We start from the raw sequence: 26,327 nt of genomic DNA on the forward strand, positions 1-26,327 counted from the left end.
GCCGTGTGTATTTAGTCCTGTCTCTTACCTGGTGATGTGAGGGGCTGGGGAACCTCCATTATGACATTCTTGTACAGATCTTTGTGTCCTTCTAAATACTCCCACTCCTCCATGGAGAAATAGACGGAGACATCCTGACACCTTATAGGAACCTGACACATACAATAATACCGTCATCCCCCTGATCCCTTCATAGTGTTACTGTGTAATGTCCCAGCATTCCCAGCAGTGTCACCTCTCCAGTCAGCAGCTCAATCATCTTGTAGATGAGTTCTAGGATCTTCTGGTCATTGATGTCCTTATGTATCAGGGGGTGAGGTGGAGGCCCCATGATTGGGCTCAGGGTTCTTCCCCATCCCGCAGATACAGGGTCCTGACAGCGTTCACTAGAGGTCTTCTTCACTACTGTGTAATCCTGGTTATGGAGAGACACATTAATAAATCTCACTACAGACATTTCCAGAGTCCTCACCTCTCCAGTTCTGTCCATCTGTTATTCCCATAGATAAGAATGATGTAATGTGACGTCATCAGAATCTCTCACCTCTCCAGTAAGCCGGAAGAGGATCTCTAGGGTGAGGTGTAATATCCTCTCCATCATCTTGTCTCTGTTCATATCCATCCTTGATGGGTAAATCAGGAAAATTCTCTTATGTAGAAGATCTTCACTGAGAGGATCTGATATTGTAGAGTCCTGAATGAGAAGAAGATGAGCCGATGTAACATCATAAAAATCCTGTGTAGTAATACAATTACTGGGGATATTAAGGGAAACATAAGAGGAAATTTATTATTTTACAGAATTTAGTTTCCTTCTTTACATGTATATATCTAATTGCCTTAAATTGTCTGTCATCCACTTCCGTCTGGATGTCCCCGAATCCCACAATCCACTGCGCCGCACCAGAAGTACGCCGACCGCCATTTTGGTACACCCAAGTGATGCCGCTCGGATCCAGGCCACGGCTGCGATCCCAATGGGATCCCAGCTGCCGCTCTGATCCAGGCTGCCACTGCGATCCTGACCGCCGCTGTGATCCCGGCCACTGCTTGGATCCCAGCCGCCGCTCGGATCCCAGTCGCCGCTCGGATCCAGGCCGCCGCTGTGATCATGAAGCTGTGAGAGGGGGTATAACGAGAGGGGTGTAATAAAGGGGGTATAATGAGAGGGTGTAATGAGGGAGGAGTAATGAGAGTGATGCCGCCGCCAAACCCCCACCAGGACCCACTGCCTGACAACACGCGCTGGATCCCTCCACTGCCTGCCCACCCACCTCCGTGCAGTCACAGCCGGCAGGAAAGACCACGGCTTGAGGCCTGTGCTGGAGATTGGGTGCGGCCACCCTCTGGTGGCACCGTACACCATCTCCAGCACAGACCGCAAAACACCGTCTTTCCTGCCGGTTGTGACTGCATGGAAGTGGGTGGGCCGCCACCAGGCCCGGCGTCAGCACCCGGCATACACAGGCAAATGCCGGGGCCCTGGCGAGACAGGGGGGCCCACTCACACTGTCTGGCTGCTGGGAATGCGACCTTGAATCAGATTCAGCGGCGCCGTGGCGGCGGCAGGAGACGCACATCTATTGGACGCATATCAATGAATCAGGCCAACGACTGCGCGCCGTCAGCCAATCAGAGTCCAGACTGCCAGGAGTGTCTTCCTGTGATTGGTTGGAGAGCTCCCCTCCCCTGTCTCTACCCACGTGTGCCGCAGGGAGGAAGTGACGAGGCGGAGGACACAGAAGCTTTGTGAAGCACGCATCTCTCTCTGGAAACGGAGGGACCGTCCGGACACTGACATCTCCTGGCGCTCGCTGAGGCTCCTTGCTCCAAGTGGTGGTTCCTAGCAGTGGCACCGCCAAACCAGACAACTCCCGGTGCTCGCTGAGGCTCCTCGCTCCGGCGGCTCCTGCTACAGCAGCTGGCACCGCTGCACCAGACACTGGCTGTCTGGCTGACACATCTTCCGGTGCTCGCTGAGGCTCCTCACTCCGGCGGCTCCTGCTACAGCAGCTGGCACCGCTGCACCAGACACTGGCTGTCTGGCTGACACATCTTCTGGTGCTCGCTGAGGCTCCTCGCTCCGGCGGCTCCTGCTACAGCAGCTGGCACCGCTGCACCAGACACTGGCTGTCTGGCTGACACATCTCCCAGCGCTTGCTGAGGCTCCTCGCTCCGTGGCGGCTCCTGGCAGTGACTTCTCAACCCAAAACAAAGGTGATTTCTGGCTTTCTTGGGGGGGGGGGGCAGGGGGGGGTCTTATCTCTTTTTTTATACCAGTGATAATAATAAATATATATATATTTGCGCTAAAAATAATACCCTGGCCTGAATAGATGATAAATGTTTTTGCTCAAGGCAATATGGGATATTAGGAAACACGCTTGTGACCCAAAAAAGAAAAAGAAGGAAGGGGGGAAAAATATAAAACAATGCTGACACCAGGACAGAGGAGTCTAATAGGACGCACGATAACATACTCAGTTATTTACCTTAGCAGATAAGTAATAATGTAGTTCCTCCGGGAATTCCTGTGTGCAGCAAAGTCCTTGATGAATATATAACAGTATTGTTCCTCCCAAACTTTCCTGTGTGCAGCAGAATCCTGGTTCAGGCAGAGTAACTAGTCCACATCCAAGGGAGGGTAGCGATTCACAATAGAGAGGAAGGCGGTTCTCTCAGATATTATGGTAGTGTAGTATCAGGTATCGGACGTTGTCCCGGCCGGTGACAATCGTCCTGCTAACCGACACCCTCACCGCCAAGTGCAGAGAGCGGCAGCGCCATGTAAAAGCTTAAGCCGGCAAGGTACAGCAACAAAAGGACCTTGTGAAGGAATTAGAAAGATTCTGAAACGCGTAGGTTAGAACTGAACTTTGGTCCTTTCAGCGCTTCTTAGCCGGTCACGTGATCTATCACATGACCGTGACGTCACGCAAGGTCCTGTTGTTACTATACCATGCCGGCATTGTACTATCCCTATATTTCTCTGCTGTATCTGTGCATCATGAATCGTGGTATGTGTTAAAGGGGGGGGCCCACTGAGACTCTTTCGCCCGGGGCCCTCAAAAACCTGGAGCCAGCCCTGGCCGCCACCCCCAGCGCCACAAAGCTGCCCCCATCGTGATGTTACTGCCCTCCCGATACGATAGCATCGGGCACTCATCTAGCTTACTAATAAAACCTATATATTTTAGGCCACAGACAACAAGTAGTTTCTTCCTCGGAGTCGGCAGCTGAATACGTTCCTCATAGACTCATCTTCCATAACGCTAATTCTCGTCTCATTTACCGACACTGGAATCGGCATTAGCAATACTGCAGGAGACATTCATTACACGTGACAGGAGAAATAACTAATTCATGATGAGGACGACATCTTCATCTTCTACTACGGCTCTAGAAACATATTTGTTGTCAGAGTTCCGACTTCGGCGCGCGCCTCACGGCGCGTCCTCGGGTCCCGGCGCGTCCCCGCTCCCGGCTTCCAGGTTTCCTGGCGTCGGGCACCCGCGCACTGTGGAGATCCCGGCGCTCTGCCCCCTGGCGCCCACCGGCTATTTAAGATTGGGGCTTTGTCAGGTAAGGTGCCTGTCAACCTCGGTGACGCTGTCTCCTGCAGCGGTCACTCTGACTCTGGCCCCCTGTGTGTCTGCGCCTCCAGCGCTCTCTCCTTGTCAGTCTCTATTCGTCTCTGCCCTGGTTCTGCTACTGTGTGTTCCTCTGTCTGTTTGCCTCTTGCCGTGTCCCCCTATCCTGCCTCAGCCATTGTCTCCTCTCTGTTACAGCCTCCCGTCTGTGCCGTCCTCTGAGCCCGCCTCGCTGTCCCTCCTCCACAGTTCCAAGGTCCATCGCCAATCGGTATATCTGTGTATCCTCTCCTAGCTTACCCCAGTCGCCCCTTTGGTTCCGGCCGTCACAGTTCTACCCTCCGTGGGCCTGCCCCTAACACTCCCTGTACAGGGGGTGGTCATCACCTGGGCTGCTCGCCCTCGGGGGCTCTGGAGCCGTGACCCAGAGGGTCCACTTCCGGGTTGTTCTCTAGCTTCCCCGTAACAGCAACCGTAACATTTGTCCAGAGTCCGTCACTGACTCCATCCCCACCGGCCGTCTATATGAAGGTTTCCCGTCTTCCCCACACTGTAATCTTCTGTCACGTTAGATCTTATGTCTGATTCACACACAGAAGTTTGAGGCTTTTATAGAAGCTTTTTTGTAAGAACATCAAGACAGAAGTTATTTGCTGCCAATATCTCCATGTAATCTTCCATATATTACATGAAAAACACCAAAAAATGTGTGAAAATATTCCTAAAATAATTATAGTGAAGTGTTGAGGCCCCAAATAGAAAGTTACCCAGTATATGGACACATTGAACCAATGTTAAAACCTCCACTATATTAAATCTTCAGGGTAACTATTTATAATCAAGACAATGGAATGAAGAAAATCAGCACTCACACCTTTTGGAAGATACTTCAGTCCTTTTTAATTTATTTGATTCAGGACAATGACAAAAAGTGAAACAGTGCTAGCAGCGTGGCGGCAGGTGCAGTGATTTTCCAAAAGAAAAAGATATGATGGACAACAAACGTGTAGCGAAACCTCCACCAGGGGGAGCTGGTGAGGGAAGAGAGGTTACATACTAAGAGCAGCAACACTGAGCAACAGCACAGGTGCCACAGGTAACGAGAGAGAATGGTCAGACGAACCAAGTCAGTAACTAGCAAGAGCAGACGTACCAGAAGGAGCAGCAATACACGTAGTCAAAATACCAAGCCAAGGGTCAGAAAGCCAGAACATGAGCACGGGGTCCAAAACGTGAGGCAAAATACGTGGTCGGGGTACAAGCCAGGGAGTCAGATGCCAGAGAGGGAATGTAACAGCAGAGACGAATACCAAGAGACAGGGTCAGAGATCAGTCCGGGTGATACACGTGGATATCAGTCAAAAGCAGGAGGATCACCAAGGTACAAGGGTCAGAGGCTCTAAACTGGAAGCTTGAGCTATCACTAACAGTGGTCAGCAGGCTGTGAGAGACTGAAATAGCCCTACAAGCTCCAGAAAGAGGCTGAGATTAACCCCCGCATGACCAGTCCAGAGTGAAGGCAGCAGAAAATAAACTCCGGACTGGACCATGACAAAACGTTTCATACTTAATTTGCGCTTCTACTGGTCCATGTTCCAGTGGTCTATGAACAAGGACCAGTAGAAGGACTGAAGTATCTTCTAAAAGGGGTGAGTGCTGACTTTCTCCATTCTGTTATCTTGATTACAGAAATAAAATTGAGGATGGTGGTACTGTGGGAACATTATACTGTTTGGGGGGATGGTGGTACTGTGAGAACATTATACAGTGTGTGGGGGCCAAAAAAGGGGCACCGTACTATGAGATTAATAAATGTGTCATGATCCAGACCAAGTTTTGAGTCTTATCTTCCCCTCTCCCAATCTGGTCATGTCCGTGGTTAACTTTTCTCTGCCTCGTTCTGGTGTCAGATCTGCTATTTCTCTGCGCTGCATCCTGAAGGCAATGTCAGTTATATTTTCTGCCTATGGCATTGAGTAGCTGACTCTGGTGATACCCTGATTTGTCCTGCTGTGTTTAGCTTACTTTGCCCATGTCTACTCCTTCCTCTCTTCCCGCCCCAACTCAGAGTAACCCCCTTGAATGTCACCCTGTCCTGTGGATGAGTGGGAAAATTATGTGGGAATTGATGCACCCACTGCTGGATAAGAGTTATCACCTCTACATTGATAACTTTCACACCAGCATCCCCCTCTACAAGACCCTCTCTGCCAGAGGTAGAGTTGCCTGCAGCACCATGCGAAAAAAATCAGAGAGGCCTGACTATGCCACTAATTGGGCAAATGCAGAGAAAAGGTAAAAGCCGAGCCCAACGCAGCAACAACATGCTGGTGGTCAAGTATAAGTGTTACAAGCATGCCGCTAGGTTCAGATAGGGGCGGGACAGGTCTCATGAATTCTTTGGAAATTTGGGAGACCTGTTACTCAGGGCGACCATGTACTGCAGCTTCCTCAGGCACAAGATGAATCCACTTGCTCACACAGATACAATTGATAGAGTCCTCATGAACATGAACAGTGTAGTTTAATGTCACAGCACATTTAGTACAATTCAAGTCTCTTAAGTACAGGCTTTATAAACAGTACAGCTGCTTCTTAGAGGCACATTGACTAACAGTCTCTTTTGATAGCATATTTCAGCACAGATCAAGACACTTTACAAAGGCACAGCAGTCCACAGTATTCCTTCTAGCTCAGTGTAATGGAGGAGGGGGGAGGGTTTGCTGAGGGAGATTATCCCTGTAACACAACTTCTTCCATTCCTTATTTCCTGCTCCTGATAGACTTTCTGAACTAGCAGAACAGGGGATAGCCCAACTCCACTCTGTAATGGAATCCTGTGTCCCTATGGTTCACTTGAATGAACTTTTGTGAGAGATCACTCAACACTCATCCCATTGGCTGCTGCCAGAGCAGTAAACAAGTTTCCCACAATCCCCCTGGGGCTCTGCTAACCACTCCCTGCCTCCTGTGACTGTTAACCCCTCTAGTTGCTAGATGCTTTTGAACCACAGCATTTAGCACTATTTTGCATTTCACATAATTACAAAAGGGATGTCCTTATCTTCACCACCATACACTGTGACAACAGCTCCCTTGTCACTGTTCGTGGTACCACAACACATGTCCCAAAGCAAAATTGTAACTTGGATTACAATCAGTACAAGGGGGGTGTAGATCTCTAAGATCTGGCACAACAAGTTAGCTGTGCGCATTGTATAGATGACACCGTACAATGTTTTTGTGCTGTTCTGATCTGCCGGCAATACGGGGACCATCCTTCAGTCTCAGGAGGTAGTCATCAAGGCCGTAATGTTTGGCACTCAGGAAGGTGATGGTTCCTGTTGTGAGTTCATTTTCCCTTTCACCTTTGATGTCTGACGAACTCCCTCTGCTGGTGAAGAGAGGTAGTGAAATTGATTGGGATGGGAAGAACCTGTCATCTGAACAGGCGGAGTGTGATTGGACATCTGGAATTTCTGAGTGGATATAAGGCAGCCGACGCCCTGCAGGGTTTGCTGGTGATCCATTCTGCTCTGAGCTCTGGCAGCCAGTTTTAGTTCCTGTCTACTAAAAGCTAAGTTTTTGCCCTGCTATTATTCCATGAGATTTTGTCTGGTTTCCTTAGTGTTTGTATTCAGCCAGTCCTGGTTGGGACTGGCTGAATTCCATTTTTGTCTCTGATCAGTTGATCTCTTTGCTCTGTTTTCAGAATATACCTGAGTGCTGATATAGTGATTTTGAAGTCTAGCGACTTCAGGGCCTTTTTTCCCCATCAGACGGTTGGGACATTTTTGTAGGGTTTTTTGCAGATTGCAGCCAGCATCTTTTCTGTCCTGTCCTATCTAGTTAGTTGGGCCCCATCGTTTGCTCAGCCTGTCTTTCTGTCTGTGTTTGTGTTTTCATCTGTATTTCACCGACAATACATGTTGGGGGCTGTCTATTGCTTTGGGGTCTGCTCTGGGGCAGTTTAGATTTCCCCTTTCTTTCTTTAGGCTTATGTAGTTCTCCGGCTGTGACGAGGGGTCTAGGGCACCGTAGGAACCCCCCACGGCTACTGTTAGTTGTGGTGAATAGGATCAGGGGTCTGCAATCTGATAGCTACCAACCTCTCCGGTTTTCTGGACTTAGCTTGTATTTTTGTTTTCTCCTCCGGTGACTCATTCATAACAGAATCACCAGCCATACCGCAGATTCTAGGGTAATCAATAGCAGGAAAGAATTGTAAAAAAAAAAAAAAAAAAAAAAAGTGTCAGAATTTTTTTTTTGTGTATATTTTTTCCTCTATTTCTCTGAGGCCGTAGGAGGAATTTTTTCTCAATGGAGATTAAGCAATTGTCTGATCATGTGGAGCAGCTTACTGCTGAAGTGCGGGGAATTTCCGCCTATCTTGCTCATTCACATGCTGCTGAACCAAAGATCCCTACTCCTGATGTGTTTTTTGGGGATTGGTCTAAATTTCTGAATTTTAAGAATAATTGTAAATTATTTTTTGCCTTGAAGCCTAACTCATCGGGGAGCTACACTACCCTGGAAGGGGCATGATCAGGACAGCTGCCTTGGTCTTCACTGGAGCCTCTGATGATGTCAGGCTTGTGCAGTAGGTAGCTGCCAGGTGCCACTCCAAAGTGGTGTCTGGCTGTGGCTGCTGATCCCACTGGGGAACAGGACAATAGGACAGGTGTGACTGGCAGACAGGCAGGTGATAACGGTAGGCATGGCTGGTACTTAACAGGTGGGCATGGCTGAGACACTGGTAGGTGGGCACAGCTGAGACACTGGTAGGCAGGCACGGCTGAGACACTGGCAGGAAGGAATGGTGTATGGAATAGGTAGAGACCTGTTCACACAGGAGGTGCAGGTACTGGCAGGAAGGAGTGGTGTATGCAGGAACAGGTTTGGAGCTGTTCACACTGGAGAAAAACGCAAGGCTGTGGAAAGGAGCTGCAGTTGGTAGCAAGAGGTTGAGCAGCATCAGAAGCAGAACAAAGCAGAACGAAGCAGTACCGCAGGAGCGTGGAGCACCAGCAGAGCCACAAGGGTATGGAGCACAGGCAGAGCCGGAAGAGTGTGGAGCAAAGGCAGAGCCACAAGAGTGCGAAGCTCAGGCAGAGCCGCTAGTGTGCGGAGCACAGGCAGAGTCGCAAGAGTTCAGAGCTCAGGCAGACGGAGAGGACACAAGGATAGACACAGCAGGGAAAGGAGCCACAGACAAGGAGACTGACAGACAGAGGTAGGACTGAGTTCAGACAAGGTAATGGTACAAGACAAGGTACAGGAACAAAGACACAGAGACCCGGCTATACTGCCTCCTGAAGGGCAGAGAGGACAAGTATGAGACAAGGCAAGGAACAATAGCACAGGGACCAAGATATTCTGTCTCCTGGAGGGCGGACGGATACAAGGCAAGTCTAGGAACAGGGACACAGAGACCAGGATATTCTGCCTCCTGGAGGGCAGAGCAGACAGGCACAGATACAGGACTAGGAAACAAGCCTCCAGAGAAGGTGAAACACAGAACAGGACCTGGCAACTCAGCAGCAAGATACTAAATGAGTAAAGGCGTTGCTCAGGCAGCTACCACCGGGTGGAGCTGCCCTAAATACTAGAGGCCTCTTGGTAATTTGCCAGGGACACATTAGGCAGGTGGACCCTGATTCCATAAGAACCAGAGAGTTCTGGCGCCGCCCCCCTATGCATACAGCCAGGAAGCATGCAGAGAACATTCAGGAAACAAGAGGCACACAGCATGGAGTCGGCAGCAGACGGAACTCACAGTATGACTTGGAGCAGTGATTAAGTTGGTGTGTGGGGAATGGGAGGCCAAGCAGTGATGCCGGCAGGGTTGTTACACTGCCTTTAGGGGTGCATTATATTAGGGGCTGCAATATACTATAGAATCTGTCTATGGGGGTGCATTATATTAAAGGGAACCTGTCACCAGGTTTGGCTGATAAGAGATACAGCCATCACCTTTCAGGGCTGATATACATCTGTCTCTAAATCGTCCTGTAAGAGGAGAAAAATAACTTTTATTGTACTCACCTGCGGGGCGGTCCAGTCAGAGGTCCAGTCCGAATGCTGTATGTCAGCTCCAAAACGTGATGGCCATAACTTATATAGGCCAAAACTGGTGACAGGTTCCCTTTAAGGGCTGCATTATACTATAGAGGCAGCCTATGGGGGGTGCATTTTATTAAGGCCTGCATTATGCTATAGAGTCTACCTATGGGGGTGCATAAGAGAGCATTAGACTGTGTATAGTGGAGCTATACGGGAGGACTCGGGACATTATAAAATGTAAAGTGAGCACTTACTGTTATAGGGGAACTCAGGTTACTGTGACTCTCAATGGGGCACACAGAGGGCACTATTACTTTCTAGGGGGCAAAACATGGGCACTGATTTGTAGGGCACTTGCACCCGGCATTACTATATTCTAGAGGGTTGCTTTAGAATTTAGAGGTCACACAGCAGGTGCAGTAATAGGGACACATACGGCAGCAGTGGCTCAGTATTGGGGTATCAGCAGGGTGAGGGGTTTGTACAGGTTGGGAAAAGATGGTGACGGGGCTGGAATATGAGATGTGAAATGTGTCTGTGCTGTATTCTCTGCAGCCGAGTCCTGGCTGGAAGAAGTTGTCATATCAGTCTGGGCCAAATGGAAAAGACCGGAAAAATGGTAAGTCATTACACTGGTCAACAGCATTTTTGGTGCCAAAGATATTTCATCGAATTTAGGGTATTTTTGGGGTGCTGATTCTGAATATGTCATCAGTTTTGCCAGATTGGCTCAAGTTTTTGAGATTTTTGGTATCTTATTTATAGCACTTGTTGGTAAATGCGACGCATCATCTCATTAATTTCTTTGGATTAGTACTTGAACTGAGCAGTTCTCAATATAGTTTTGTGTTAATTAGTGTTCTAAAAGTTTGTTCATAGCTTGATTTTTGCACTAACTTTATGTTGTTGTCTGTTTTCCAGTGAAAAGCATGAACTCATCAAGAAGAAGTTGTCTTAACGATCCAGACTCATTCTGTTACATTTGTGGTGAATACACACTGCCAAAACATAGAAGAAACATAACAGACTTCGTAAAAAAAGTGTATTTTGCCTATTTTGGGGTTATGCTTGGGGACCAAGACAAGTTTTGGGCACCACACATAGTGTGCAAAGCATGTATCGAATTATTACGAAAATGGAGCAAAGGACAAAGAAAAAGCTTCAAATTTGGTGTTCCAATGGTGTGGAGAGAGCCAAAAAATCATCATGATGACTGTTATTTATGGTAAACACAGGTACAGGCACATCTTCACAATGAGGGACAGGCCTTCTTGCAGATTCCATGTTACTCCCATTTTCGTTTCTTATGCTTATTGAATCCTTGCACTTGCACTGCACAGAAATAACAGTCATCATGATGATTTTTTGGCTCTCTCCACACCATTGGAACACCAAATTTGAAGCTTTTTCTTTGTCCTTTGCTCCATTTTCGTAATAATTCGATACATGCTTTGCACACTATGTGTGGTGCCCAAAACTTGTCTTGGTCCCCAAGCATAACCCCAAAATAGGCAAAATACACTTTTTTTACGAAGTCTGTTATGTTTCTTCTATGTTTTGGCAGTGTATATTCACCACAAATGTAACAGAATGAGTCTGGATCGTTAAGACAACTTCTTCATGATGAGTTCATGCTTTTCACTGGAAAACAGACAACAACATAAAGTTAGTGCAAAAATCAAGCTATGAACAAACTTTTAGAACACTAATTAACACAAAACTATATTGAGAACTGCTCAGTTCAAGTACTAATCCAAAGAAATTAATGAGATGATGCGTCGCATTTACCAACAAGTGCTATAAATAAGATACCAAAAATCTCAAAAACTTGAGCCAATCTGGCAAAACTGATGACATATTCAGAATCAGCACCCCAAAAATACCCCAAATTCATTAAAATATTTTGGACACCAGAAAAAAAAATTTTTTTCGTTGACCTGTGTTATCGGTAACTGTGCTGTGACCTCTTATATGCTCCATAGGACTGGTATCTACCACTGACCATATGGCGGTAACATCAATATTGGCCTTTATATAGAGATTATTTTCAGTAACAGCGCGGTCATCTTAGAGGTTCTCCTACATCCACTATTACGGTGCGTTACCCAGCTGTGATCAAGGTCACCTGGTTAGGGGCCACTCAGAAGCTTCACCCCCGAACCAAAACCCTAGATACACCTCTGCTGTTATGTCACTGTTCACACCACACAGAGACCCCAAAAGAGTCTCAGTGCTGAAGGAGTTAATGTCCCCTGCACCCAGTAATCTAAAGCACCTACCTCCACCCGCAGGGCCGCACTCCACATAGAGAATAATGGAGCCTCCAGCACCGACCTCCACCCGCAGAGCCGCACTCCACATAGAGAATAATGGAGCCTCCAGCACCGACCTCCACCCGCAGAGCCGCACCCCACATAGAGAATAATGGAGCTTCCAGCACCGACCTCCACTCGCAGAGCCACACTCCACATAGAGAATAATGGAGCCTCCAGCACCGACCTCCACCCGCACTCCACAGAGAGAATAATGGAGCCTCCAGCACCGACCTCCACTCGCAGAGCCACACTCCACATAGAGAATAATGGAGCCTCCAGCACCGACCTCCACCCGCACTCCATATAGAGAATAATGGAGCCTCCAGCACCGACCTCCACCCGCAGAGCCGCACTCCACATAAAGAATAATGGAGCCTCCGGCACCGACCTCCACCCGCAGAGCCGCACCCCACATAGAGAATAATGGAGCCTCCGGCACCGACCTCCACCCGCAGAGCCGCACTCCACATAGAGAATAATGGAGCCTCCAGCACCGACCTCCACCCGCAGAGCCGCACTCCACATAGAGAATAATGGAGCCTCCAGCACCGACCTCCACCCGCAGAGCCGCACTCCACATAGAGAATAATGGAGCCTCCAGCACCGACCTCCACCCGCAGAGCCGCACTCCACATAGAGAATAATGGAGCCTCCAGCACCGACCTCCACCCGCAGAGCCGCACTCCACATAGAGAATAATGGAGCCTCCAGCACCGACCTCCACCCGCAGAGCCGCACTCCACATAGAGAATAATGGAGCCTCCAGCACCGACCTCCACCCGCAGAGCCGCACTCCACATAGAGAATAATGGAGCCTCCAGCACCGACCTCCACCCGCAGAGCCGCACTCCACATAGAGAATAATGGAGCCTCCAGCACCGACCTCCACCCGCAGAGCCGCACTCCACATAGAGAATAATGGAGCCTCCAGCACCGACCTCCACCCGCAGAGCCGCACTCCACATAGAGAATAATGGAGCCTCCAGCACCGACCTCCACCCGCAGAGCCGCACTCCACATAGAGAATAATGGAGCCTCCGGCACCGACCTCCACCCGCAGAGCCGCACTCCACATAGAGAATAATGGAGCCTCCGGCACCGACCTCCACCCGCAGAGCCGCACTCCACATAGAGAATAATGGAGCCTCCGGCACCGACCTCCACCCGCAGAGCCGCACTCCACATAGAGAATAATGGAGCCTCCGGCACCGACCTCCACCCGCAGAGCCGCACTCCACATAGAGAATAATGGAGCCTCCGGCACCGACCTCCACCCGCAGAGCCGCACTCCACATAGAGAATAATGGAGCCTCCGGCACCGACCTCCACCCGCAGAGCCGCACTCCACATAGAGAATAATGGAGCCTCCGGCACCGACCTCCACCCGCAGAGCCGCACTCCACATAGAGAATAATGGAGCCTCCGGCACCGACCTCCACCCGCAGAGCCGCACTCCACATAGAGAATAATGGAGCCTCCGGCACCGACCTCCACCCGCAGAGCCGCACTCCACATAGAGAATAATGGAGCCTCCGGCACCGACCTCCACCCGCAGAGCCGCACTCCACATAGAGAATAATGGAGCCTCCAGCACCGACCTCCACCCGCAGAGCCGCACTCCACATAGAGAATAATGGAGCCTCCAGCACCGACCTCCACCCGCAGAGCCGCTCTCCACATAGAGAATAATGGAGCCTCCAGCACCGACCTCCACCCGCAGAGCCGCACTCCACATAGAGAATAATGGAGCCTCCAGCACCGACCTCCACCCGCAGAGCCGCACTCCACATAGAGAATAATGGAGCCTCCGGCACCGACCTCCACCCGCAGAGCCGCACTCCACATAGAGAATAATGGAGCCTCCAGCACCGACCTCCACCCGCAGAGCCGCACTCCACATAGAGAATAATGGAGCCTCCAGCACCGACCTCCACCCGCAGAGCCGCACTCCACATAGAGAATAATGGAGCCTCCGGCACCGACCTCCACCCGCAGAGCCGCACTCCACATAGAGAATAATGGAGCCTCTGGCACCGACCTCCACCTGCAGAGCCGCACTCCACATAGAGAATAATGGAGCCTCCAGCACCGACCTCCACCTGCAGAGCCGCACTCCACATAGAGAATAATGGAGCCTCCAGCACCGACCTCCACCCGCAGAGCCGCACTCCACATAGAGAATAATGGAGCCTCCAACACCGACCTCCACCCGCAGAGCCGCACTCCACATAGAGAATAATGGAGCCTCCAGCACCGACCTCCACCCGCAGAGCCGCACTCCACATAGAGAATAATGGAGCCTCCAACACCGACCTCCACCCGCAGAGCCGCACTCCACATAGAGAATAATGGAGCCTCCAGCACCGACCTCCACCCGCAGAGCCACACTCCACATAGAGAATAATGGAGCCTCCAGCACCGACCTCCACCCGCAGAGCCACACTCCACATAGAGAATAATGGAGCCTCCAGCACCGACCTCCACCCGCAGAGCCGCACTCCACATAGAGAATAATGGAGCCTCCAACACCGACCTCCACCTGCAGAGCCGCACTCCACATAGAGAATAATGGAGCCTCCAGCACCGACCTCCACCCGCAGAGCCACACTCCACATAGAGAATAATGGAGCCTCCGACACCGACCTCCACCCGCAGAGCCGCACTCCACATAGAGAATAATGGAGCCTCCAGCACCTACCTCCACCCGCAGAGCCGCACTCCACATAGAGAATAATGGAGCCTCCAGCACCTACCTCCACCCGCAGAGCCGCACTCCAGATAGAGAATAATGGAGCCTCCAGCACCGACCTCCACCCGCAGAGCCGCACTCCACATAGAGAATAATGGAGCCTCCGACACCGACCTCCACCCGCAGAGCCGCACTCCACATAGAGAATAATGGAGCCTCCAGCACCGACCTCCACCCGCAGAGCCGCACTCCACATAGAGAATAATGGAGCCTCCAGCACCGACCTCCACCCGCAGAGCCGCACTCCACATAGAGAATAATGGAGCCTCCAGCACCGACCTCCACCCGCAGAGCCGCACTCCACATAGAGAATAATGGAGCCTCCAGCACCGACCTCCACCCGCAGAGCCGCACTCCACATAGAGAATAATGGAGCCTCCAGCACCGACCTCCACCCGCAGAGCCGCACTCCACATAGAGAATAATGGAGCCTCCAGCACCTACCTCCACCCGCAGAGCCGCACTCCACATAGAGAATAATGGAGCCTCCAGCACCTACCTCCACCCGCAGGGCCACACTCCACATATATGGTTGCTCTGTGTGCACAGGACCTGTGATGAGGTCACAGGAAGGGAGGAGTCAGGGGTCACATGATCAGGCCCTCAGTGTGTGCAGGACTCTGCTGTGCTGTATTCAGCTTTTCTGCTGGAGTTGCTCCTTTAAGAACAGGGAACGTTGCAAACAGTAGAACAATTTCCCCCATTAAGTGATTGGATCCTTCCAGATCTGTGAAAGATCTTAGTGATATTACAGGCGGGAGATTCCAAGAGCGCTGGATTCAGGGGTGATCCTGGTGGTGAATGAGCCGTGCGGCCTCCATCTTGGAGAGCGGCCACAACCCCAGATGATGCAGCGGCCAGAGCAATGTTAGTGATGGAGAGAATTTCTGCGAGCAGCAGATTAATGAAGAATGTTTTACCGGAACCTCCTGGGGCATCAAGGAAAACCCGTCTCCCATCTCCACAGGTTGTAGTTATTATAGGGAGCAGGGGTAGAAGATGAGGTGGAACGTGAGTGAGGGTCGCCTCCTGCAATGTCCCAGGGTGGAGCATCTTCCATCAGACCACGCAGACATCTCTACATTTCTGCTTTCTCAGACAAGATGAGGTGCAGAGGGGACATTAATGAGGGAAAAATGGACTTTACTGAATTTACCAAATGGCGGCAATAAAACAAAGGGAAAAATGTTCCGGGGTCTGAATCCTTTCCGTATCCCCTGTATTCCATGGTTTCCCTTCATAGGAGCCTAAGGACTGACAGTGTGACGTGCGCCTGTGAAGACCACCACCCGCTATGGCCTTACATTGGGGTCGGCTTGTTTCCTGGTGTCGGATATCTCCATAATCTATACGTCTTAGGCTAGTTTCACACTTGCTTTTTTTTGCAGCGCGTTTTTCCCGCAAAAAAACGCATTGAAAAAACGCATACAAAAGCATACAACTGCTGCGTTTTTTTCAAGCATTTTTATGAGCATGCATGAAAAAAACGCAGCGTTTTTAAGCGTTTGTATGCGTTTTTAGTGCGTTTTTACCGCATTTGCGTTTTTTTCCAACATTTTTAGGTGGCCCCTCACACTACCCAAACCATGACTTTACTAACCCTAACCCTGACCCTAACCCTAACCCTAACCCTGACCCTTACCCTAACCCTAACCCTGACCCTAACCCTTAACCAAATCATACTTAACCCTAACCCAAACCCTAAACCCTAACTAACCCTAACCCTAACCCTAACCCTGACCCTAACCCTTAGCAAAACCATACTTAACCCTAACCCTGACCCTAACCCTAACCCTGACCCTAACCCTTAACCAAACCATACTTAACCCTAATCCTGACCCTAACCCTGACCCTAACCCTAACCCTGACCCTAACCCTTAACAAAACCATACTTAACCCTAATCCTGACCCTAACCCTGACCCTAATCCTTAACAAAACCATACTTAACCCTAACCCTGACCCTAACCCTAACCCAGACCCTAACCCTAACCCTGACCCTAACCCTAACCCTGACCCTAACCCTTAACAAAACTATACTTAACCCTAATCCTGACCCTAACCCTGACCCTAATCCTTAACAAAACCATACTTAACCCTAACCCTGACCCTAACCCAGACCCTAACCCTAACCCTGACCCTAACCCTAACCCTAACCCTGACCCTAACCCTTAACAAAACCATACTTAACCCTAATCCTGACCCTAACCCTGACCCTAACCCTTAACCAAACCATACTTAACCCTAACCCTGACCCAAACCCCAACCCTAACCCTGACCCTGACCCTAACCCTAACCCTAAACCCCCTTAACTAACCCTAACTCTAACCCAAACCCCTAAATTCCATGGTTAAAAAAAAAAAACGCTGGTGCAAAAAAACGCATACATAAGCATGCCAATGCGCACATATGCGCACCCATAGGCTATAATGGCCATTTTTAGCGCAAAACGTGCGCATATGTGCGCATGCGCTTTTTTGCAGGGCCAAAAAATGCAACATGCTGCGTCTGGAAAATACCAACGCATACCCCAAAAAAACGCAGCGCATGAAAATCGCATACATGCGCATGGCAGCGCGCAGGTATGCGCACCCATGTTAAATATAGGGGAAAAAACGCATGCGCAGGTTAGCGTTTTTTTCCAGCGCTAAAAAACGCAAATGTGAAACCAGCCTAACACGCTGAGAGGTAGACGTTACTATCTACCATCTGCACTCCCTCCTGGCTCTTCATCTTTCTCTCCTTTTTCCTTTCCCCCTCTCCCTTTTTTCCATACAGTTGTGGCCAAAAGTATTGACACCCCTGCAATTCTGTCAGATAATATTCAGTTTCTTCCTGAAAATGATTGCAAACACAAATTCTTTGGTATTATTATCTTCATTTAATTTGTCTTAAATGAAAAAACACAAAAGAGAATGAAGCAAAAAGCAAAACATTGATCATTTTACACAAAACTCCAAAAATGGGCCAGACAAAAGTATTGGCACCCTCAGCCTAATACTTGGTTGCACAACCTTTAGCCAAAATAACTGCGACCAACCGCTTCCGGTAACCATCAATGAGTTTCTTACAATGCTCTGCTGGAATTTTAGACCATTCTTCTTTGGCAAACTGCTCCAGGTCCCTGATATTTGAAGGGTGCCTTCTCCAAACTGCCATTTTTAGGTCTCTCCACAGGTGTTCTATGGGATTCAGGTCTGGACTCATTGCTGGCCACCTTAGAAGTCTCCAGTGCTTTCTCTCAAACCATTTTCTAGTGCTTTTTGAAGTGTGTTTTGGGTCATTGTCCTGCTGGAAGACCCATGACCTCTGAGGTAGACCCAGCTTTCTTACACTGGGCCCTACATTATGTTGCAAAATTTGTTGGTAGTCTTCAGACTTCATAATGCCATGCACACGGTCAAGCAGTCCAGTGCCAGAGGCAGCAAAGCAACCCCAAAACATCAGGGAACCTCCGCCATGTTTGACTGTAGGAACCGTGTTCTTTGAATGCCTCTTTTTTTCTCCTGTAAACTCTATGTTGATGCTTTTGCCCAAAAAGCTCTACTTTTGTCTCATCTGACCAGAGAACATTCTTCCAAAACGTTTTAGGCTTTTTCAGGTAAGTTTTGGCAAACTCCAGCCTGGCTTTTTTATGTCTCGGGGTAAGAAGTGGGGTCTTCCTGGGTCTCCTACCATACAGTCCCTTTTCATTCAGACCCCAATGGATAGTACGGGTTGACACTGTTGTACGCTCGGACTGCAGGGCAGCTTGAACTTGTTTGGATGTTAGTCGAGGTTCATTATGCAACATCCACACAATCTTGCGTTGAAATCTCTTGTCAATTTTTCTTTTCCATCCACATCTAGGGAGGTTAGCCACAGTGCCATGGGCTTTAAACTTCTTGATGACACTGCGCACGGTAGACACAGGAACATTCAGGTCTTTGGAGATGGACTTGTAGCCTTGAGATTGCTCATGCTTCCTCACAATTTGGTTTCTCAAGTCCTCAGACAGTTCTTTGGTCTTCTTTCTTTTCTCCATGCTCAATGTGGTACACACAAGGACACAGGACAGAGGTTGAGTCAACTTTAATCCATGTCAACTGGCTGCAAGTGTGATTTAGTTATTGCCAACACTTGTTAGATGCCATAGGTAAGTTGCAGGTGCTGTTAATTACACAAATTAGAGAAGCATCACATGATTTTTCGAACAGTGCCAATACTTTTGTCCACCCTCTTTTTGATGTTTGGTGTGGAATTATATCCAATTTGGCTTTAGGACAATACTTTTTGTGTTTTTCATTTAAGACAAATTAAATGAAGATAATAATAACAAAGAATTTGTGTTTGCAATCATTTTCAGGAAGAAACTGAGTATTATCTGACAGAATTGCAGGGGTGTCAATACTTTTTGCCACAACTGTATAATATGACTCAACTGAAAACGTTCTCATTGACTGTCAGAGGACTTAATGTTCCAGAGAAAAGAGCTCCAGTGTTTTATCAGATGCAGAAACTACACGGACATGTTCTCTCTCTTCAGGAGACCCTCTTTAGGGGCGATCATACACCTCAGTTACTAGCAGATATTATTCATCTTGGAGCCACAGTACAAATGCTGTCTCGAGGTCTAAGGTGCTGAGTATGGGCCGACACAAATCACTGCCGCAGACTATGTTAGAACCACTGTCTGACACGGAGGGGAGGTGTGTGTCTGATAACATCTCCATCTACTCCCAAATTTTGACTTTGACAAACTTCTATCTCCCTAATTGTGACCAAACTAAGACATGCTGTAAATCTAAACAAACTAAAACATTTTGTGGACGGCCTTATCATCATTGGAATTGACTTTAATGTTGGTTAGGACACTTCTTTAGACGCGTCCCTGGGCCGGAGTCACCAATCTGAAACATAAGCAAAAGCTTTACTAAACGTGCTCCGATCTCTCCAACTGGTCGATGTATGGAGGATGCTACATCCAGACATAAAGGATTATACGTATTATTCTCCTTTATACAATACACGGAGCCGTATAGCCCTTCTCTTAATTAGCCATCACTTGCTTACATGGCAATCTACATCTCAGATAGGTCCTGCTATATGGTCAGATCATGCTCCTGTACCCTGTAATCTGACTGTACCGGACTCCAAGGCTTCAGATGTTGGATCAGAAATGATAATCTGCTTTAAGACTCACTCGGTGTCTCAGCCTTTTGTGAGACTATAGACTCCTTATAAAATATGAGCATGATTGTGAAGAGCTGGCCACTCAGGGCCGGATGTAAGAGGTGGGTGGCCCGGGGCCCATTTTTCAAGGTGTTGCAATATGTAATGCAAAAACACAAAATGAAACGAACGCAAGTTTATTTACAAAAATCATTTACGCAGAGTAATTCAGGTAAAATCATTCATTTTTTCCAATCCTTGATTTTCATGCTGCAAAATCACTAATGATGTCACTAAAGTCCAATTCACGCAGTATATCTGACTCGATGCTCATTATAGCCAAATTTACAGGTCGGTCGTGCTTCATGGATGTCCTTAATCGGTTTTCAACTAATTTGAGTTTTGAGAAGGAACGCTCACCACTGCAGTTTGTTACCATCAAATTTAGATAAATCCTCAGAGCTATCTCAATATTTGGGAAAGTGTCCTGCACACCCTTTTCCATGATAAGCTTGTACATGAAAAGTTCAGGGCTGATTTCTTTTGGATCCTCGTCTGTGAATAAATTGGCAAATGTTACAAACTGACACAGTTCATTGATAAATCTAATGTCCAAGTCATCTGAATAAGACCTGATGAGTTACTCTGCTGTGGCCTTAAGCTCGTCTGAAGACAGTTCTTTAAGATGGCTAAAAAAGCCAAATTTGCTTGATATATCTTTATATGCTTGAAAACGTTGGTCAGGAGAAGGGATAAACTGATCAATGATAGGCAAGAAAGCTTCTCTATTTTCAGAAGGGCTGAGTTGTACTTGTGTAAGGGGGTGGCATTGTTATGGACCGTAGAGACAAGCTGCCACCTTAAGAAACAGCACCCCATTGGTTAGAGCAGAGGGACATTCTGCGCTTCCCTGCTGTAAAGACTTTTTTGGTCTCTTCTGCCAGCACTGAAGAGGGGAGGGGCTGCTTTTCTGAGTGAGAGGCGAGAGTGGAGATTTCTGCAGGAATGAGATGTGCCTGATCTGTGAAGGAAAGACTTTGCAAACTATTCTGTGGAAAACAAGGTGGCTTTCCTATGCTGCCATGAGGAGCCACAAGGAAAATACAAGAAAAGAATCCAGAGAAGGGAATCCACCATTTCTAGGAGCAACACTGGACCTGCACACAAGGAAAAGACCACGTTGCACAGAGCTTCCAGGAAGAAATGCGCACCATCTTGCAAAGCTGCAGGCCCCTGGGAATGGACTGAGATACCAACGCTACTGTGAGTGTTAACCTCTTCTGTGCACATGCTAGGACTTAGGATAGGCTGCAATAGATAGAGCACGGGAGCCGTGTGGCCTTGTTAGCAAAGGCCAGATAGATTATAGTTAGTGTAGCATCATGCATGAATTTACTGTGTTGTCTTGCCAGTTGGATAAATACACTGAGCTGTTATAATTGGTGCTCCGTGCTGTTTGACAGCCCAGCTAGAGAATATTATCCTTGTAAATTGTCTGTTTCCATAGCATACCCCTGTTTCTGCATTTTCCTAAACACTGCATTCCTTGCCTGTAAATAAATTAACCCTTTGTTGTTTGCACCTCATCTTGTGTACCGTAGTCTCCCTGCATAGCGTTGGTCCCCCGGCCATCGCTTCAAGTGGCACTGCGAGCAGGGTTACTGTTACCAAGATGCAGGCAGCAGGTGGCAACGGCGAGAGTGCTAGTGTTAATGGGGATGCTGTGGGCATTGGTGGAACCCCTGCAAGGACACTCCCTATGGACTCCATATTTATTGTGCTTCCAAAATTTGGCGGCAATAATATGCTTCTGTCTGATTGGGTGTCCCGGCTGCAAAGCACCCTGAAGATTTATAACATCACCACAGACCTTGAAGTGGACGTTGCATTGACTACATTGGAGGGAGAGGCCCGTAAAAACGTCTGTCTACAGCCGGAACTCACCCGTATTAACCTGAAGGAGCTAGTGAAATTCTTGGAAGAGATCTACGGTGAGACTGCTAGAGTGGGACACCTTTGCGCCAAATTTTTCTCTAGACTGCAGTGGGAAGAGAAAGGGATCTCCCAGTATGCGACAGCACTTCAAGAAGTGTTGGAAGAAGTGCAGAGGAAAGAGACGGATGGGCTCGGTGGCATGGGCTCCAAAGACCGGATACTCTGGGAACAATTCATTCTGGGACTGCACAACAGATCCTTGAGGAGAGCACTGTCAGAACGGGTCCGTGCAGATCCGGCTCTTTCATTCCATCAAATCATGGCAGAAGCAGTGTCCCAAACCAAGGAGGACAGCTACACGTCTGGAGTGATGCGTGTCCTGGGTGCCAAAACCAAAGGGGACCCAAATCATCAGGAGGCGCGGGTCTAGGTAGTGCAAGACTTGCTGGGGTCTCTTGTCAGTATGCAAGACAAATTAACCCGCATGGAGCAAAGAATGGGAGAACAACAGTCTGACCCATCGTACTCATATAACCACTCTTCGGCACGACCCATAAGGGATCAGTGGGTGCACGCCCCCTCCCGTCAGACATCGGAGACACGAAGACAGGCTCGGGGTGCCCCTCAGTTGAGAGGAGGCATCCAATGCTGGGAATGTGGAGGACACCTTGCCAGAGACTGCCGGAATTATGCTCAAAGCCAGCCGCAGCCACCGTTAAACTACCAACCCCCGCAGTAACATGGCACTCTGTGGGGGAGCAAGAAGAGAAGCCGCTTCTTATCATAATGAACATTTGATTGCTGGGATTCCCATCCTGCATGCTGAATTTGAGGGTGTTCCAGTGGATTGCTTGATAGATACCGGGTCACAAGCAACAACGATGCCAGAATCATATTTCAAGCAGCATTTTCAGGCCCTGGCCAAGCAGGAGAAGGAGACATTAATAATAATAATAAATTTTATTTCTATAGCGCCGACATATTCCACAGCACTTTACATTTCAGAGGGGATTTGTACAGACAATAGACATAACAGCATAAAAATAATTACATAGATTATAACAAATACCAAGAGGAATGAGGGCCCTGCTAGCAAGATTACAGTCTATGAGGAAAGAGGTAGACACGAAAGGTGGGTGGTAACAATAGCCCTGATTGTTTGGACCAGCCATAATGTTAAGTTTGCAACAGTACAAACACAGAGGGCTAATGGATGCATAAAGCATGTGGGAACATGATGCGGGGAACCTGGTTATGGTAAAACTTTTGGCTGTGCCACACAGGGATAGATTAGGTTAATGTGTTGAGGCAATAGGCCAGTCTGAATAAATGCATTTTCAGGGCACGCTTAAAATTGTGGGGATTGGGGACTAATCATATTGACCTGGGAAGTGCATTCCAAAGAATTGGCGCAGCACATGTAAAGTCTTGGAGACGGGAGTGGGGAGTGGGAGGTTCTGATTATTGAGGATGCTAACCTCAGGTCATCAGCAGAACAAAGGGTGCGGGTAGGGTGGTATACTGAAACAAGGGAGGAGATGTAGTGTGGTGCTGAGCCATAGAGGGCTTTGTGGGTGAGGGTAATACGTTTATACTGGATTCTGGAGTGGATGGGTAGCCAATGTAATGACTGGCACAAGGTAGAGGCATCGGTGTAACGATTGGTGAGGAATATGATCCTGGCTGCAGAATTCAAGACAGATTGGAGAGGGGAGAGTTTGGTAAGAGGGAGACCGATTAGAAGAGAGTTACAATAGTCGAGACGAGAATGAATAAGAGAAACAGTAAGAGTTTTTGCAGAGTCAAAAGTAAGAAAAGGTCGAATTCTAGAAATGTTTTTGAGGTGCAGATGACAAGAGCGAGCCAATGATCGAATGTGGGGGGCAAAGGAAAGCTCGGAGTCAAGTATGACCCCAAGACATCGGGCATGTTTCTGGGGAGTAATAGTGGAACCACACACAGAAATAGCAATGTCGGGTATAGGTACATTAGTAGAGGGAGGAAACACAAGGAGTTCAGTCTTTGACAGGTTCAGTTTCAGATATAGTGAGGACATGATGTTAGACACAGCGTTTAGAAAATCGCCGGTGTTTTTTAGAAAGGCTGGCGTGATGTCAGGAGAAGAAGCGTATAATTGGGTGTCATCAGCATACAGATGGTACTGGAAACCAAATCTACTGATTGTTTGACCAATAGGGGCAGTGTACAAGAAGAAGAGGAGGGGGCCTAGAACAGATCCTTGAGGAACCCCAACAGTAAGGGGAAGGTGAGAGGAGGAGGAAGCGGCAAAAGATACAGTAAGGGAGCGGTCAGAGAGATAGGAGGAGAACCAGGAGAGAATGGTGTCCTTGAGGCCAATGGAACGGAGCATAGTGAGGAGGAGCTGATGATCCACAGTGTCGAATGATGCAGAGATATGACATTGATATGGTTGTTTGCTGCCAATCAACAACCGATCCTGGTCACATGAGTCTTGTGGATGAATATTCAAATTTTTGGGCAAAAAGTGGGAAAGAAAGAGATCCTGTTAGTCCCTGAGCCCATCAAAGAAGATGTGCCTGTAGTACTGGGAATGAATATCCTATGAGAACTCGATCAGATGTTTACCAAACAGGGACCCAGTTATTGGAAGAAGGCTGCTACACACAAGCCTACGCAAGAAGCCCTTCAGCAATTGATCCGCCTTTGTGGGATGCAGAAGAGTGTGCCCTCTTATCAGACGATAGGAGTCATCAGGGCCGCAGAGAAAGAGCCTGCAGTCCTGCCTCCTAAGCGAGAAAGTATATTACACCTTCCAGTGGGGACTCATCGCAACCTTAATGGGCTGGAGGTGATTGTTCAGCATGTGTTAGGTGGAGGAGCAGACCAAGAAGTCATGATAGCTCGTACGATATCGGTGGTCCAGCGAGGACATATGCCCATAAGAGCTTTGAACGTGGGCCCCGGGGAGGTCACCTTGCCGCGAAGGACAAATCTGGCCTGGGTGTACCTACACAAGGGCGAAGTGGTGAGTCAGAAGGAGATGTCTTTATCGCTGAAAGAAGTTTTGGGGGTGGACTCTGGCAGTTGTGGCAGGGCCCAAAGAGATTCCAACCCCGGAGTGGAATCGGCGGGTCATCCTGGATCAAATGGAAGTGGATGTGAAAGCCCTAGGCTCTGAGCATGTGCAGGCAATAGAAGCTATGCTGTGGAAAAATCAGGCCGGATTCACTCGTCACGCCGAAAATTTTGGCTGTACCGAAGCGATCACACACGAGATACCAATCGGGGACACTCGTCCAATTCGTGAATAATACCGGCAAATCCCACCCAAGATGTATCAAGAGGTAAAGACATTACTCGGGCAGATGTTGGATTCAGGAGTAGTGTAAAGTAGTCAGAACCCCTGGACGGCCCCGGTGGTGCTCGTCAAGAAGAGGGATGGGACCATCCGGTTCTGTGTCGATTACAGGAAACTCAATGCTTGCACTGTGCGAGACTCATACCCATTACCCCGCATCGAGGAATCCTTGACAGCGTTGGGGAAAGCCAAGTACTTCTCCACCTTGGACCTAGCAAGCAGATACTGGCAAGAAGCCATGGCAGAAAAAGACAAGGAAAAAACTGCCTTCATACTCCCTATGGGATTGTTTGAGCTTAACCGGATGCCCTTCGGGCTCTCCAATGCACCGGGCACATTTCAATGGCTGATGGAAAAGTGTTTGGGAGACTTTAACTTTGAGGCTACCCTGATCTACCTGGATGACATCGTTGTGTTCTCTGCCTCATTTGAAGACCATCTTGCCCGGCTTGGACAGGTACTTGGAAGACTGCGGGCTCATAATCTGAAGGTGAAGCCAAAGAAATGCCACCTCTTCGAGAGAGATCGAGCACCTGGGCCACATAGTGTCACAAGACGGGGTTCTATTCTCACCGGAAAAAGTGGCTGCTATCCAGAACTGGCCAGTCCCTTGAACAGTGAGGGAACTCCAGGCCTTCCTAGGGCTCGACGGTTTGTCAAAGATTTTGCAAAGGTGGCAGGTTCCCTGAATGAGCTGCTGAGGGGGACCGCCGGAGTGCCGATGACCAAGTGCATCCCTTGGTACCAGGGGTGAGATGAGGCCTTCCAGGCTATAAAGAATGCTCTTACTTCAGACCCGATTTTGGCTTACACTGATTTCGATCAACCGTTCCTGTTGTTCACAGACGGTAGCCTTCATGGACTCGGTGCAGTACTTTCACAAATAAAGGATGGACATGAGAGAGTCATCGGGTATGCTAGCAGGTCCATGCGAGACCGCAAAAGAAACCCCCACAATTACAGCTCTTTCCTGTTAGAGCTCCTGGCCCTGGCGTGGGCCATGACAGAGAAGTTTGCGAGCTTCCTGGCAGGGACCAAGATTCAAGTTCATACGGACAATAACCCCCTGACCCACCTTGAGAATGCAAAATTGTGGGCCTTGGAACAACAGTGAGTGGCTCGCCTGGCCAAGTTTGACTTTTCCATCCGTTATCGCTCTGCCACTGAAAATGCAAATGCCGATGGC

At 48.7% G+C, this 26,327-nt stretch overlaps 2 protein-coding genes across 6 annotated transcripts in view; both read right to left on the bottom strand.

The window, feature by feature from the left end:
- The window catches only part of LOC141094206 (uncharacterized), a 302,483-nt gene that overhangs the window by 151,695 nt on the left and 124,461 nt on the right, over positions 1 to 26,327 (bottom strand). The window lies entirely within an intron of this gene.
- The window catches only part of LOC141094225 (uncharacterized), an 80,584-nt gene that overhangs the window by 20,355 nt on the left and 33,902 nt on the right, over positions 1 to 26,327 (bottom strand). For 2 of the 4 annotated variants that reach the window (XM_073580028.1, XM_073580027.1), the window contains exons 1-4: positions 11,933 to 11,974; positions 545 to 694; positions 236 to 415; positions 29 to 152 (exon numbers count right to left, since the gene is read on the bottom strand). In XM_073580028.1, coding sequence (XP_073436129.1) covers positions 29 to 152; positions 236 to 415; positions 545 to 694; positions 11,933 to 11,959 — 481 coding nt within the window. In that variant the 5' untranslated portion in view covers positions 11,960 to 11,974. Of the gene's footprint in view, positions 1 to 28; positions 153 to 235; positions 416 to 544; positions 695 to 11,932; positions 11,975 to 15,216; positions 15,338 to 26,327 lie in introns of those variants that run through there. The other 2 variants (XM_073580030.1, XM_073580029.1) reach the window with 2 other exon arrangements.

The sequence above is a fragment of the Dendrobates tinctorius genome, unplaced genomic scaffold (genome assembly GCF_039654945.1).
Source record: "Dendrobates tinctorius isolate UK_male_01 unplaced genomic scaffold, ASM3965494v1 ptg000063l, whole genome shotgun sequence".
NCBI classification, from domain to species: domain Eukaryota; kingdom Metazoa; phylum Chordata; class Amphibia; order Anura; family Dendrobatidae; genus Dendrobates; species Dendrobates tinctorius.